At 40.7% G+C, this 15,441-nt stretch overlaps 1 protein-coding gene across 2 annotated transcripts in view; it reads left to right on the forward strand.

The window, feature by feature from the left end:
* GANC (glucosidase alpha, neutral C) overlaps positions 1–15,441 on the forward strand; it is a 78,215-nt gene that overhangs the window by 45,382 nt on the left and 17,392 nt on the right. For both annotated transcript variants that reach the window (XM_080807877.1, XM_080807876.1), the window contains exons 16-19: positions 3,234–3,335; positions 5,580–5,823; positions 7,432–7,496; positions 15,046–15,122. In XM_080807877.1, the coding sequence (XP_080664003.1) occupies positions 3,234–3,335; positions 5,580–5,823; positions 7,432–7,496; positions 15,046–15,122 (488 nt within the window). The remainder of the gene's footprint in view (positions 1–3,233; positions 3,336–5,579; positions 5,824–7,431; positions 7,497–15,045; positions 15,123–15,441) is intronic.

Here is a 15,441-nt window from a genome sequence, read left to right on the forward strand (position 1 = left end):
TTGGCCTACTGCCTAGCCTTCAGTGCTCAGTGTGAAACTCAGCCTGCCCCAAGTGTAGCAAGTGACTCATTACAGAGAACACTACTGTGTCAAGTGTTAAGCTTAGGGCAATAGCCAGAGAGCGCTTCTGACTGAACACCATATGAGACATGAAAAGATCTGCATGCTTTTTTTGAAAAATATATTTTATTTATTTATTTCACAGAGATCACAAGTCAGACAGAGATCACAAGTAGGCAGAGAGGCAGGCAGAGAGAGAGGAAGGGAAGCAGGCTCCCTGCTGAGCAGAGAGCCAGAGGCTTGGCTCGATCCCAGGACCCTGAGATCATGACCTGAGCCGAAGGCAGAGGCTTTAACCCACTGAGCCACCCAGGTGCCCCAAGATCTGCATGCTTTTACATGAACTTTCTTTCTTAATGAGAATACCACCATGTCGACTTCGAAGCCATTTTATCTCATTTGAAGTCAAGGCGAAATTATTAGAGTACCTTTAAAAACAAAAAAACAATCCCTCAAAAAGATTCTTCTTTGCTGCCCATGTAACAGCCAAAAATTTCTGTGGAAGATTAAAACAAAAATAGCTACCAAAGCTATTTTGGTAGAAGACACACAAAAATGCTTCAGGACTAATCTAGATTTAGTAAAACAAGACTTTTTTTTTCTTTTGTGGATCTCTTTAGTGGTATATAATCTATCTTCACAAATTCTTGTCTACAGTGAACAAGAACAGTGGCTTTAGAGTCAGACTGCCTGAGCTTAGTCCTGCCTCTACCACATAGTAACTGTGTTACTGGGGGTATATTAAAACCACCCCTGTTTGCCATATTTCTGTCATCTGTAAAATGAAGTTAAATAGTGCTTACCCGGTAGGGTTGTGATGATTCAAGTGGGCTACTACAGGCAGGGTAGAATCACCTGGCTCAATAAGGGCATGTAAGCGTTAACTATCATTCTTGCTACTATGATGTCTCCTTTATGTAGTCTGTACCACTCCTCTTATATTATAGAGGGTTTTTTTTTTTTTTTTGAGAGGGGTAGAGGAATAGGCATATAAATCAGTGGGACAGAATAAAGAATCCAGAAAGAGTCCAGCACACAGATGATCCATTAATTAGTAACAGAGTTGCCAAGGCAATTCAGAGGAGAAAGGAGTTTTTCAATAAACAGTGTCAGAACACTGAGTAAGGAGTTGGGGGGAAGAAGGAGAGGAAAAAAACCTCGACCCTTACCTCTCAGTACACAAAAAGTAATTCAAAATGGAATATAGACCTAAACTATAAAAGCTAAAACAAAAAACTTCTAAAAGGAAACATAAAAAAATCTTCGTGACTTTGAGATAGACAAGATTTCTCGGATAGAACACAAAAAGCGTGAACCATAAAAGGAAAAGAAGTGCTAATCTGTACTTCCATCAAAATTAAAAACCTCTACCCTTTCAAAGATATTAAAAAAATGAAAGTCAAGCCACAGATTAGAGAAAATATCTGCAATATACATATATATCTGTCAAAGAACTTGTATCTAAAATATAGAAAGAACTTTTACAGTTAAAGACATCTACTTTTAAAAATAAGGAAAAGATTTGAATAGACACTTTACAAAAGAAGACACATGAATGATCAATAAATACATGAAATGATGCTCAACCTTATTAGTCTGTAGGGAAATACAAATTGAAACCACAGAGAGACATCACTACACATCTATTACAGTAGCTAGAATTAAAAAAACTGACACTACCAACTGTTGCCAAGAATGTAGAGTGGCTGAAATGGTCATGTACGGATACTGCAAAGGCAGTATAGCCATGTGCCAAACACTTTGGAGTTTTCTTAAAAAAATATATATATATTTTATTTATTTGAGAGAGAGAGAGAGCACAAGCAGGGTGGGGGGCAGGGTGCTGTGGGGAGATGGGGAGAGAGAATCTTAAGCAGACTCTACACTGAGCACAGAGTCTGATGCGGGGCTTGATCTTATCACCCTGAGATCACCATCTGAGCTGAAACCAACCGACTGTGCCACCCAGGCACCCCCAGTTTGGAAGGTTTTATTTATTTACTTTTAACAATTTTATTCATTTATTTGACAGATCACAAATAGGCAGAGAGGCAGACAGAGAGGGGTGGGGGGAAGCAGGCTCCCCGCCTAGCAGAGAGCCCAATGCAGGGCTTGGTCCCAGGACGCTGGGACCATGACCTGAGCCGAAGGCAGAGGCTTTAACCCACTGAGCCACCCAGGTGCCCCTGGAGTTTTTTAAGTGTTGAACATACACTGAACATAGACAGCAATTCCCCTCCCAACTAGTTATCAAGAGAAATAAAAAACATATGTCATGCAAAGACACAAATGTTTATAGCACCTTCTTCATAATAGCCAAAACTTGGGAAGAATTCAGATGTCCCTCAGTAGGTGATTGGATAAACAACTTGTGGTAGATCCATATATGGAATACTATTAATCAAATAAAAAGAAATAAGCTACACCATCATGCTGAGTGAAAAAAACTAGAACACAAAATAGTACGTTTTATGTTACCATTTATATGAAATTCTGGAAAAGACTTCAAGAAAAGTACAACGGTTGGGTAAAGTGGAGGATTATTCACGACGAAGAAGCCCATGTAATCTTTTACAATTAAGGAAATGGTTCTGTACCCTGCTTGTGGTGACAGTTACAGGTTTCAAAACTCATCCAAGTCTTCACTTAAAATAGGTACATTTATTATATGTAAATTATATTTCAGTAAGGTTGATTTTTTTAAAAAAATATTTTATTTCTTTATTTGACAGAAATCACAAGTAGGCAGAGAGGCAGGCAGAGAGAGAGGAAGGGAAGCAGGCTCCCTGCTGAGCAGATAGAGGCTTGGCTCAATCCCAGGACCCTGAGATCATGACCTGAGCTGAAGGCAGAGGCTTAACCCACTGAGCCACTCAGGCGCCCCCAGTAAAGTTGATTTTTTAAATGTTTCTCCTAAAATCAGGCTGGAGTTATACTTCAAAAAAATAAGTGCCATTTCAGAACATTTTTCACAAAATGTTTTGTGGATTTTAAGAACATTAGAAGATTAATATATTTTCATTGCAGAAACCAGAATTTATATATTTTAAGGTCAGAAAGAAAGGTTTTCCCTTATATTAACTTGTCTATTTCAAATAAGGAATCTATGAAATTGACTGCATGGGCTGATTTGTGATTTTTTTTTTTTTAATACTTGTTACCGGTGATCCAAGGTGCTGTGTGGACAGGTGACAACACAGCAGAATGGAGCTACCTGAAAATTTCTATCCCTATGTTACTCACCCTCAGCATTACTGGGATCTCTTTTTGCGGAGGTAAGATGACATCCGCAGGCTTGAAGTGAGAGAAAATAAAAAGCAAGGGTGTTTTTCCGTCAAGGCTGGTCATAAATGCCTTCTCATTAGCAGTTTCCAGCAGGGGTAACTGTGGGAGCAAGAAAATGAGGAAAGTGAAAGAACGCTTCCAGTTTGTCTTGTCTGAAATGAGGACATGAAATAAAGTCATCAGAGAGCCCAAGTGCTTCTTTCCCTCTTTTTCTGATTCCTCCTTAGATGCTCTTGAGAACTGTATTTCTTTTCCTGAAACATACCTTTTCTTCAAAGTGAGAAAAATGGAGAGTACAAAGAATTTAGCAAATCAGAAATCAGCCTTACAGAAATGCTTTTTACTCAGCAGGTTCAAAATTCTATGACATATTTTAACTTTAAAAAAAAAGATATGCTCGGGGCGCCTGGGTGGCTCAGTGGGTTAAGCCGCTGCCTTCGGCTCGGGTCGTGATCTCAGGGTCCTGGGATCAAGTCCCTCATCGGGCTCTCTTCTCAGCAGGGAGCCCGTTTCCCTCTCTCTCTCTCTGCCTACCTCTCTGTCTACTGTGATCTCTCTCTGTCAAATAAATAAGTAAAAAAATAAAATCTTAAAAAAAATAAATAAAAATTTAAAAAAAAAAGATATGCTCTTGGGAAAGATAAATTTAGTTAAAATATGATTCCCTGATGGGCTGCCTTCCCTAAATCCTAGTAATTCTCTGCAGATGAGAAATCTCATGGTTTCACTTATTGGTGGAGCATAACAAATAATATAGAGGACAAGGGTAGATGGAGAGGAGAAGGGAGTTGAGGGAAATTGGAGGGGGAGGTGAACCATGAGAGACTATGGACTCTGAAAAACAACCTGAGGGTTTTGAAGGGGCGGGGTGGGAGGGTGGGGGAACCAGGTGGTGGGTATTAGGGAGGGCACAGATTGCATGGAGCACTGGGTGTGGTGAAAAAACAATGAATACTGTTACGCTGAAAATAAATAAAAAATTTAATTTAAAAAAAAGAAATCTCAATATGGAGGGTGCTCAGCATATGAATAGTTCCTGCTGCTCCTTGTTTTCTGTAGGAATAGAAGTTAACGTCACTTTTTTTTTTTTTAAGATTTTATTTATTTATTTGACAGAGAGATACACAGCGAGAGAGGGAACACAAGCAGGGGGAGTGGGAGAGGGAGAAGCAGGCTTCCCGCCGAGCAGGCAGCCCTATGCGGGGCTCGATACCAGGACCCCAGTATCACAACCCAAGCCCAAGGCAGCCGCCCAACAACTGAGCCATCCAGGCACCCCTAACATCACTTTTTGATAGATGTTTTTCTTATGGCATTGGTCCACATACAAGGAATATGTATCCTGCTTAAGGACTGAGCATGAAATTATACCTAAAATTTCTAATTCTGATTGTTTTTCTTTAGTTCTACAATTTTTATCTTGCTTGAGCTACTGCTTTCAAAAGGAAATCAAGGGGCACCTGGTTGGCTCAGTTGGTTGTGTCTGCCTTGGGCTAGGATCCTGGGATAGAGGCCCACCTCCAGCTCTCTGCTCAGCAGGGAGCCCACTTCTCTCTCTCCCTCTCCCTACCACTCCCTCTGCTTGTGCTTGCTTGCTTTCTCTCTCTCCCTCTCTGTGTGTCAAGTAAATAATATCTTTAAAAAAAGAAAAGAAATCAATTGCCAAAATCCCCACCACGCTATTAAACACAGACGTAATGAATCAGGTCAACATTTTGCAATTTCTAGGTTTGGGAACATACAGAAATGTTATCTTGTAGTAAAACCTGACCTCTTTTTTCTTTTTTAAGATTGTATTTATTTATTTGAGAGACAGAGCACAAGCACGGGGGAAGGGCAGAGGGAGAGAGACAAGCAGGCTCCCCTCTGAGCAGGTAGCCCAATGCGGAGCTCAGTGAGGGGCTTCATCCCAGGACCCTGGAATCATGACCTGAGCTGAAGGCAAATGTTTAAGGGACTGAGCCACCCAGGCTCCCCAAACCTCAGACCTTTTGATAAGAAGAGAAGATTCAAAGAGAGTATTGTCAGATTCCCCAAACAGGCAAAGTTTTTAAATATGTGCCCCCTAATTTCAGGCCACATTGTTGTTCTGGGATTTTATAAGTGCACATACAGCACATTTGTCCTGGCAGTCTTCAAGCCTTTATCTTACCTGGGTGCACCGTTTGTTAGAAGCCTGGTTGCCTCACTCGGCCTCTCTGCCTCACTCAGCCTCTCTCTCACTGTCTAATCAGCTGACGTAGGTGGCTTCATTGGGAATCCAGAGGCAGAGCTGCTAGTGCGATGGTACCAGGCTGGAGCCTACCAGCCTTTCTTCCGTGGCCACGCTACCATGAACACCAAGCGGCGGGAACCCTGGCTCTTTGGGGAGGAATACACCCAGCTCATCCGGGAAGCCATCAGGCAGCGCTACACCCTCCTGCCCTATTGGTATTCTCTGTTCTACTGCGCACACGTGACAGCCCAGCCCGTCATGAGGTAAACAGGCTTCACCGGTTGCAGGCTCCAGCAGCCCACTACACCAGAAAACCCCCTGGCCGTTGGGGAATGGAGTATTTACACCGTGATTTCAAGAGAAAAGGCATGTGTTTCATCAAGTGCCCTTCAGATTACTGAGCATGAACTGCGAGCAGGGCCAAGGAATTAAGGTCTAAGAAAAATCATATCCCCTGCTACTTTGTGATTCAAGTGTTAATATTTGAGAGGAGACAGATTTTTCAAAGAAAAAGAAGTGACCGTAACTGAATTTGCTATTTAATCCACAAGAATCCTCTCATGAAGAACAATTTATTCTGCCAGTCTAGGCTCTATCTTACCTTAGGGCTAAACCATTCCAAGTTTGAGGTGAACATTTTTCCCAGTGTATAAATTATATTCTGATTCTATTTTAGAGGCAGGATGTGAAAAAGCAACTTTCTAGGTTAGAGAATGATGCAGAGACACACATAATACAATGAGGCTTCCAGATCAGCTGATCTCACCTGGCTCAGATGAGAATCACCAGGGGAGCTCTTTAAAACTGTAGATTCTAGGGCCACACCTCCAGACCTACTAGGAATCTCCTTGGGTAGGTCCCAGGATCTAGATTTGTTAGACATTTCCCTCGTGATTCTAGACATCAACCAGATTGAGACTACTGCTTTGTTACTACTATTCAGTAGGAAAGAGATACATTATTACAAAGGCTAGTAAATAAACTAAAAATAAGTCTCTCTTACTAAAGAATACCCTTTACTCATGAGGTTGAAAAAAAATATTAGAACCATTAGGTTGATATCCAGATGCACAGATACTGAAGATTTTATTATCTTTTAAGCCCAGATGCCTCCTAGATAGTTGTGTAAAACAATAATTAAAAAAAAAAAAACAAAAACCCACCCAGCAGGGGCGCCTGGGTGGCTCAGTGGGTTAAAGCCTCTGCCTTCGGCTCAGGTCATGATCCCAGGGTCCTGGGATCGAGCCCCGCATCGGGCTCTCTGCTCAGCGGGGAGCCTGCTTCCTCCTCCCTCTCTCTCTTCCTGCCTCTCCGCCTACTTGTGATCTCTGTCTGTCAAATAAATAAATAAAATCTTTAAAAAAAAAAAAAAAACCCACACAGCAGTTTCTCAACCCTCCAAAACCACTACCTGCTTGAAAACAAGTAATACCAATTCTTTTCTTTTAAATAGATGATTAAGGATACATGAAAGGCAGTGGCAGCATGAAAACATGGCACAGATTTTATATCATTATAAACTATGGTTTTACAAACAATTTGTTCCATGCTGAATGTGTTAAGCATTTGATTTGTACAGAGCTCTAATTTTGCCTTCAGAGTAGTACTTAGTAGTCAACAATCAGAAGGAAAAATTATAGGTACCAGAATTCTCAATCTTTCATTGGAGCATTTCAGCAAGTAAATAGTTTTTCACATTAGAAAATATATAGTAATCCTACCAGTTGCTCATAAAATCTTAAATCATGAAGAGTCTTGGCTCTTTTGTTTTTCCAATTTCCTTTGAGTAATTATAAAATTGAAAATATAAGTGATTTAATAGTAATAAAACATCTAATGTTGAAATAAGAATTTATTTTCTCTTTCCGCAGACCTCTGTGGATAGAGTTCCCAGAGGAATTAGACACTTTTGGGGTAGAAGATGAATACATGCTGGGTGAGCATTTCTTGATTATTGTTATGATAAATGCTGTAATTATGTTTTTGTTATATCTCCTAGTATAGGAGCACTAAAGAAAAATCCCTAGTCTCAAGAAAACTAAAAAATAAAAGTAAAAGAAATTCTGTCACTAAGATTTTTAATATATTAGTGGAATGATAGCTCTCTTCTGTGGAATGATAGATCTTTTCTCACTTCTCATGTTGTTAACTTCATACAAATCCATTCTATTTGTGGACGCAATTTGAGATTCTTGTTCTAGGTCCACTCCTGAGCCTAATGATACCCCTATAGGGAATGGAAGTAGAAAACAGTAGACCAGATGGTCACAGTAAAGATTGAGAGCTTACTTCATAGGTAAAATACAGTAATTGGTGGTGGTGGTGTTGATGGTCTCTTTTTTAACAAGGGTTGACCACCAAATCCAGGATATGGAAGTTTATCATCTCGGGAATAGGACTCAAAAACCAAGCTGAACAGAGAGTTGCCCAAAAGGTGCATTCTGTTTCTAAAAAGCAGAAATCAAAATGTAAAAAACCTAGCGCTACCTCTCCCTTCTTTCTTAGGTCTCAGTTTAAATAGCTGCTCCCTTCGAGAACAATTCCCTGAGCAGAATTGCTTCTTTTTTTTGTTTGTTTTGTTTTGTTTTCAAATAACTTTTTCAATGTTATTTCTTTTTTTTTTATTTTTTAATAAACATATAATGTATTTTTATCCCTAGGGGTACAGGTCTGTGAATCGCCAGGTTTACACATTTCACAGCACTCATCATAACACACACCCTCCCCAATGTCCATATCCCCACCGCCCTCTCCCGTCCCCCCTCCCCCAGCAACCCTCAGTCTGTTTTTTGAGATTGAGTCTTTTATGGTTTGTCTCCCTCCCAATCCCATCTTCTTTCACTTTTTTCTTTGCCTACCCCCCAAAGCCCCCACATTGCATCTCCACTTCCTCATATCAGGGAGATCATATGATAGTTGTCTTTCTCCGATTGACTTACTTCGCTAAGCATAATACCCTCTAGTTCCATCCACGTCGTCGCAAATGGCAAGATTTCATTTCATTTGATGGCTGCATAGTATTCCATTGTGTATATATACCACCTCTTCTTTATCCATTCATCTGTTGATGGACATCTAGGTTCTTTCCATAGTTTGGCTATTGTGGACATTGCTGCTATAAACATTCGGGTGCACGTGCCCCTTCGGAGCACCACGTTTGTATCTTTAGGATATATACCCAGTAGTGCAATTGCTGGGTCATAGGGTAGCTCTATTTTCAGTTTTTTGAGGAACCTCCACACTGTTTTCCAGAGTGGTCGCACCAGCTTGCATTCCCACCAGCAGTGTAGGAGGGTTCCCCTCTCTCCGCATCCTCGCCAGCATCTGTCATTTCTTGACTTGTTAATTTTAGCCATTCTGACTGGTGTGAGGTGGTATCTCATTGTGGTTTTGATTTGTATTTCCCTGATGCCGAGTGATGTGGAGCACTTTTTCATGTGTCTGTTGGCCATCTGGTTGTCTTCTTTGCAGGAATGTCTGTTCATGTCCTCTGCCCATTTCTTCACTGGATTATTTGTTCTTTGGGTATTGAGTTTGATAAGCTCTTTATAGATTTTGGATACTAGCCCTTTATCTGATATGTCGTTTGCAGATATCTTCTCCCATTCTGTCAGTTGTCTTTGGTTTTGTTAACTGTTTCCTTTGCTGTGCAAAAGCTTTTGATCTTGATGAAATCCCAATAGTTCATTTTTGCCCTTGCTTCTCTTGCCTTTGGCGATGTTCCTAGGAAGAAGTTGCTGCAGTTGAGGTCAAAGAGGTTGCTGCCTGTGTTCTCCTCAAGGATTTTGATGGATTCCTTTCTCACTTTGAGGTCCTTCATCCATTTTGAGTCTATTTTCATGTGTGGTGTAAGGAAATAGTCCAATTTCATTTTTCTGCATGTGGCTATCCAATTTTCCCAGCACCATTTGTTGAAGAGGCTGTCTTTTTTCCATTGGACATTCCTTCCTGCTTTGTCGAAGTTTAGTTGACCATAGAGTTGAGGGTCTATTTCTGGGCTCTCTATTCTGTTCCATTGGTCTATGTGTCTGTTTTTGTGCCAGTACCATACTGTCTTGATGATGACAGCTTTGTAATAAAGCTTGAAGTCTGGAATTGTGATGCCACCAACTTTGGCTTTCTTTTTCAATATTCCTTTGGCTATTCGAGGTCTTTTCTGGTTCCATATAAATTTTAGGATTATTTGTTCTATTTCTTTGAAAAAAATGGATGGGATTTTGTTAGGGATTGCATTAAATGTGTAGATTGCTTTAGGTAGAATAGACATTTTCACAATATTTGTTCTTCCAATCCATGAGCATGGAACATTTTTCCATTTCTTTGTGTCTTCCTCAATTTCTTTCATGAGTCCTTTATAGTTTTCTGAGTATAGATTCTTTGCTTCTTTGGTTAGATTTATTCCTAGGTATCTTATAGTTTTGGGTGCGATTGTAAATGGAACTGACTCCTCAATTTCTTTTTCTTCTGTCTTGTTGTTAGTGTAAAGAAATGCGACTGACTTCTGTGCATTGACTTTATATCCTGACACTTTACTGAATTCCTGTATAAGTTCTAGCAGTTTTGGAGTGGAGCCTCTTGGGTTTTCCACATATAGTATCATATCATCTGCAAAGAGTGATAGTTTGACTTCTTCTTTGCCAATTTGGATGCCTTTAATTTCTTTTTGTTGTCTGATTGCTGAGGCTAGGACTTCTAGTACTATGTTGAACAGCAGTGGTGATAACGGACATCCCTGCCGTGTTCCTGACCTTAGCGGAAAAGCTTTCAGTTTTTCTCCATTGAGAATGATATTTGTGGTGGGTTTTTCATAGATGGCTTTGATAATATTGAGGTATGTGCCTTCTATCCCTACACTTTGAAGAGTTTTAATCAGGAAGGGATGCTGCACTTTGTCAAATGCTTTTTCAGCATCTATTGAGAGTATCATATGGTTCTTACTCTTTCTTTTATTAATGTATTGTATCACATTGATGGATTTGCGGATGTTGAACCAACCTTGCAGCCCTGGAATAAATCCCACTTGGTCGTGGTGAATAATCCTTTTAATGTACTGTTGGATCCTATTGGCCAGTATTTTGGTGAGAATTTTCGCATCTGTGTTCATCAAAGATATTGGTCTGTAATTCTCTTTTTTGGTGGGATCCTTGTCTGGTTTTGGGATCAAGGTGATGCTGGCCTCATAGAATGAGTTTGGAAGTTTTCCTTCCATTTCTATTTTTTGGAACAGTTTCAGGAGAATAGGAATTAATTCTTCTTGAAATGTTTGGTAGAATTCCCCTGGGAAGCCGTCTGGTCCTGGACTTTTGTTTGTTTGGAGATTTTTGATGGCTGTTTCAATCTCCTTACTGGTTATGGGTCTGTTCAGGTTATCTATTTCTTCCTGGTTCAGTTGTGGTAGTTTATATGTCTCTAGAAATATATCCATTTCTTCCAGATTGTCAGATTTGTTGGCATAGAGTTGCTCGTAGTATGTTCTTATAATTGTTTGTATTTCTTTGGTGTTGGTTGTGATATCTCCTCTTTCATTCATGATTTTATTTATTTGCGTCCTTTCTCTTTTCTTTTGGATAAGTCTGGCCAGGGGTTTGTCAATCTTATTAATTCTTTCAAAGAACCAGCTCCTCGTTTCGTTGATTTGTTCTATTGTTTTTTAGTTTCTATTTCATTGATTTCTGCTCTGATCTTTATGATTTCTCTTCTCCTGCTGGGTTTAGGCTTTCTTTGTTGTTCTCTCTCCAGCTCTTTTAGGTGTAGGGTAGGTTGTGTATTTGAGATCTTTCTTGTTTCTTGAGAAAGGCTTGTACCACTATATATTTTCCTCTCAGGACTGCCTTTGTTGTGTCCCACAGATTTTGAACCATTGTGTTTTCATTATTTGTTTCCATGAGTTTTTTCAATTCTTCTTTAATTTCCTGGTTGACCCATTCATTTTTTAGAAGGATGCTGTTTAGTCTCCATGTATTTGGGTTCTTTCCAAATTTCCTCTTGTGATTGAGTTCTAGTTTCAGAGCATTGTGGTCTGAAAATATGCAGGGAATGATCTCAATCTTTTGGTGCCGATTGAGACCTGATTTATGACCCAGGATGTGGTCTATTCTGGAGAATGTTCCATGTGCACTAGAGAAGAATGTATATTCTGTTGCTTTGGGATGGAATGTTCTGAATAGATCTGTGATGTCCATCTGGTCCAGTGTGTCATTTAAGGCCTTTATTTCCTTGTTGATCTTTTGCTTAGATGATCTGTCCATTTCAGTGAGGGGAGTGTTAAAGTCCCCTGCTATTATTGTATTGCTGTCGATGTATTTCTTTGATTTTGTTATTAATTGGTTTATATAGTTGGCTGCTCCCATGTTAGGGGCATAGATATTTAAGATTGTTAGGTCTTCTTGTTGGACAGACCCTTTGAGTATGATATAGTGTCCTTCCTCATCTCTTATTATAGTCTTTGGCTTAAAATCTAATTGATCTGATATAAGGATTGCCACCCCAGCTTTCTTCTGATATCCATTAGCATGGTACATTGTTTTCCACCCCCTCACTTTAAATCTGGAGGTGTTTTCGGGTCTAAAATGAGTTTCTTGTAGGCAGCATATTGATGGGTTTTCTTATCCATGCTGATACCCTGTCTTTTGATTGGGGCATTTAGCCCATTAACATTCAGGGTAACTATTGAGAGATATGAATTTAGTGCCATTGTATTGCCTGTAAGGTGACTGTTACTGTATATTGTCTCTGTTTCTTTCTGATCTACTACTTTTAGGGTCTATCGTTGCTTAGAGGACCCCTTTCAATATTTCCTGTAGAGCTCGTTTGGTGTTTACAAATTCTTTCAGTTTTTGTTTGTCCTGGAAGCTTTTTATCTCTCCTTCTATTTTCAATGATAGCCTAGCTGGATATAGTATTCTTGGCTACATGTTTTTCTCCTTTAGTGCTCTGAATATATCATGCCAGTTCTTTCTGGCCTGCCAGGTCTCTGTGGATAAGTCCACTGCCAATCTAATGTTTTTACCCTTGTATGTTATAGACTTCTTTTCCTGGGCTGCTTTCAGGATTTTCTCTTTGTCGCTAAGACTTGTAAATTTTACTATCAAGTGACGGGGCGTGGACCTATTTTTATTAATTTTGGTGGGCGTTCTTTGCATCCCCTGGATATTGATGTTTGTTCCCTTTGCCTTATTAGAAAAATTCTCTACAATAATTCTCTCCAATATACCTTCTGCTCCCCTCTCTCTTTCTTCTTCTTCTGGAATCCCAATTATTCTAATGTTGTGTCATCTTATGGTGTCGCTTATCTCTCGAATTCTCTCCTCGTGGTCCAGTATTTGTTTGTCTCTCTTTTGCTCTGCTTCTTTATTCTCTGTCATTTGGTCTTCTATGTCACTAATTCTTTCTTCTGCCTCATTTATCCTAGCAGTAAGAGCTTCCATTTTTTATTGCACCTCATTAATAGCTTTTTTGATTTCAACTTGGTTAGATTTTAGTTCTTTTATTTCTCCAGAAAGGGCTTTTATCTCTCCGGAGAGGGTTTCTCTAATATCTTCTATGCCTTTTTCGAGCCCGGCTAGAACCTTGAGAATCGTCATTCTGAACTCTAGATCTGTCATATTACCAATGTCCTTATTGATTAGGTCTCCAGCCTTCGGTACTGCCTCTTGTTCTTTTTTTTGTGGTGAGTTTTTCCGCCTTGTCATTTTGTCCAGGTAAGATTTGCTTTCTCCTCCTCTGGAATTCCGCTGTTTTTGGTGAGTGAAGTTGGTCTTGGCTGGGTTTCTTGTTGATCTTCTGGGGGAGGGGCTTGTTGTAGTGATTCTCAAGTGTCTTTGCCCCAGGCAGAATTACCCTTCCCTTATCAGGAGCCAGGCTAAGTAATCCGCTTGGATTTGCTTTGGGGGGCTTTTGTTCCCTGAGCGCTTTCCGTAGAGTTCTGGAGGACGGGAATGAAAATGGCGGCCTCCCAATCTCCAGTCCGGAGGAGCCGAGAGCTCGGGGTCCTGCTCCTCAGTGCGCCCTCAGAGAAAAGCGCCCAACCACCCCTGTCTCCCTGGCCTCTGGTCACGCTTGGAGAAAAGTGCTCAATAGATTGCGCTTGGAGAAAAGCTCTCAGTCGCTTCCGTCTCCCTGGCCTCCAGCTGCGTGCTTGGAGAAAAGTGCTCAGTCACTCTGTCTCCTTGGCCTCCGGCTGCGCTCCGAGCTCACCCAGCCTGTGACTGGTTCAAGGTAACCCCGAGCTGAGAGCTCACTCCTCGGCTTTGTCGCTTTAGCTGGCTTCCCCGCTCTGATACCTGCGAGCTCTGCAACACTCAGACACCCCCGGTCCTTCTGTGACCCCGCGGGACCTGCGGTTACGCTGACCCTGCGTGGGCTTCCCTCCGGTTCAGCCTCTGGAGCGATGTCCCTCCGTGGAGCAGACTTTTAAAAGTCCTGATTTTGTGCTCTGTTGCTCCGCTGCTTGCCGGGAGCCGGCCCCTCCCCCCGCGGTCTATCTTCCTCTCGCTTTGGATTCACTTCTCCGCAGGTCCTACCTCTCAGAAAGTGGTCGATTTTCTGTTTCTAGAATTGTTGCTCTTCTTCTCTTCGATTTCCCGTTGGATTTGTAGGTGTTCACAGTGGTTAGATAAGCTATCTAGCTGATCTCCTGCTACCTGATGTCGTCTCAGCCTGCTACTTCTCCGCCATCTTGACTCCTCCCCCAGAATTGCTTCTAATAGCTAATTACACCTAACTAGTCAAACTCAGTCCCTCTTATTATGTAACTTTCATTCCATTTTGTGTTTTTGCCTTTTTGGTATTTGGCCTAACTCTAAATAAATTGTAATATTTGTCTTTACTGACTGCAAACTCCATGAGGACAGGGACATTGTCTTATTTGCCACTGTATCTCCAGAGCCTAGCATAATACCTAGCACTCACCTGGAACTCAGTAAATATTTGTACAATTAAAGAGTGAATTCATAAATGGATGAAATTTACATACATGTGGTGCCACAGTCAAAACAAAATTAATAACCTAGATTGCAGATTGCCTTTAAGAGAATTACAGCCTTCCTAATGATAACTGTTCATGGATATACTCTTCTCTGTGCTAATCATGGTTCTGGATAAGAGCTGTAGGCTCACCATTTGCAAAATCACTTACAGCAGACAGTGATGCACCTGGAGTAATGTGATGGCTCTTTCAGACTCCTGGCACACTAGCAGCTATGTACAAATGAGACTGATAGACTGTGTCAGGGTCCCTCCCTATTATCCTGATATACCCTAAGTGGATGAATAATAAGTAATAATACAGTCACCGTTTTGAGCACCAGTCTTCTATCTTACAATGCATCTCTCTGATGAATCATTGGTTCAACTAACCAAGGTCTCTACTTTCACCAAGTTCATACTTGAGTGGTCTCTAACACCACAAAAGCACTGAAAGGAGAAGGATGTTTTCAGACCTCTTAGAATGATATTCAACTTCATTTCTTCTCTTTTTTTTTCAGGAAGTGCTTTATTGGTTCATCCAGTCACAGAACCAAAAGCCAGCACAGTTGATGTGTTTCTGCCAGGATCAAATGAGGTAAGAATAAATAACAAACAGCTATATGTCTTGCATGTCTCCTGTCTCCTCCCTTCATTCTAATGAATTAGCCCCTGTTAGGAAATAGATTTCTGCATCATGCAGTTGTGAAGACAGCCCAAATGCCTATAGCTACTGAAGATTATTGTAGGTCATGACCTCGGAGGTCAAGAAACTTAATGGAAGAGCAGGGAGAAAGATGAATAGGTGAGAACCCCAAGGAGAGTCAGCATGGTTCTTTACCTTCACACTTGGGCTTGTATAAGTGACTCCTTATAAACACACTGAGGCTTTGAGTAGGAAGAAATCTTTAGTCTGG

This window comes from Martes martes (assembly GCF_963455335.1).
Source record: "Martes martes genome assembly, chromosome: 7".
Lineage (NCBI taxonomy): Eukaryota > Metazoa > Chordata > Mammalia > Carnivora > Mustelidae > Martes > Martes martes.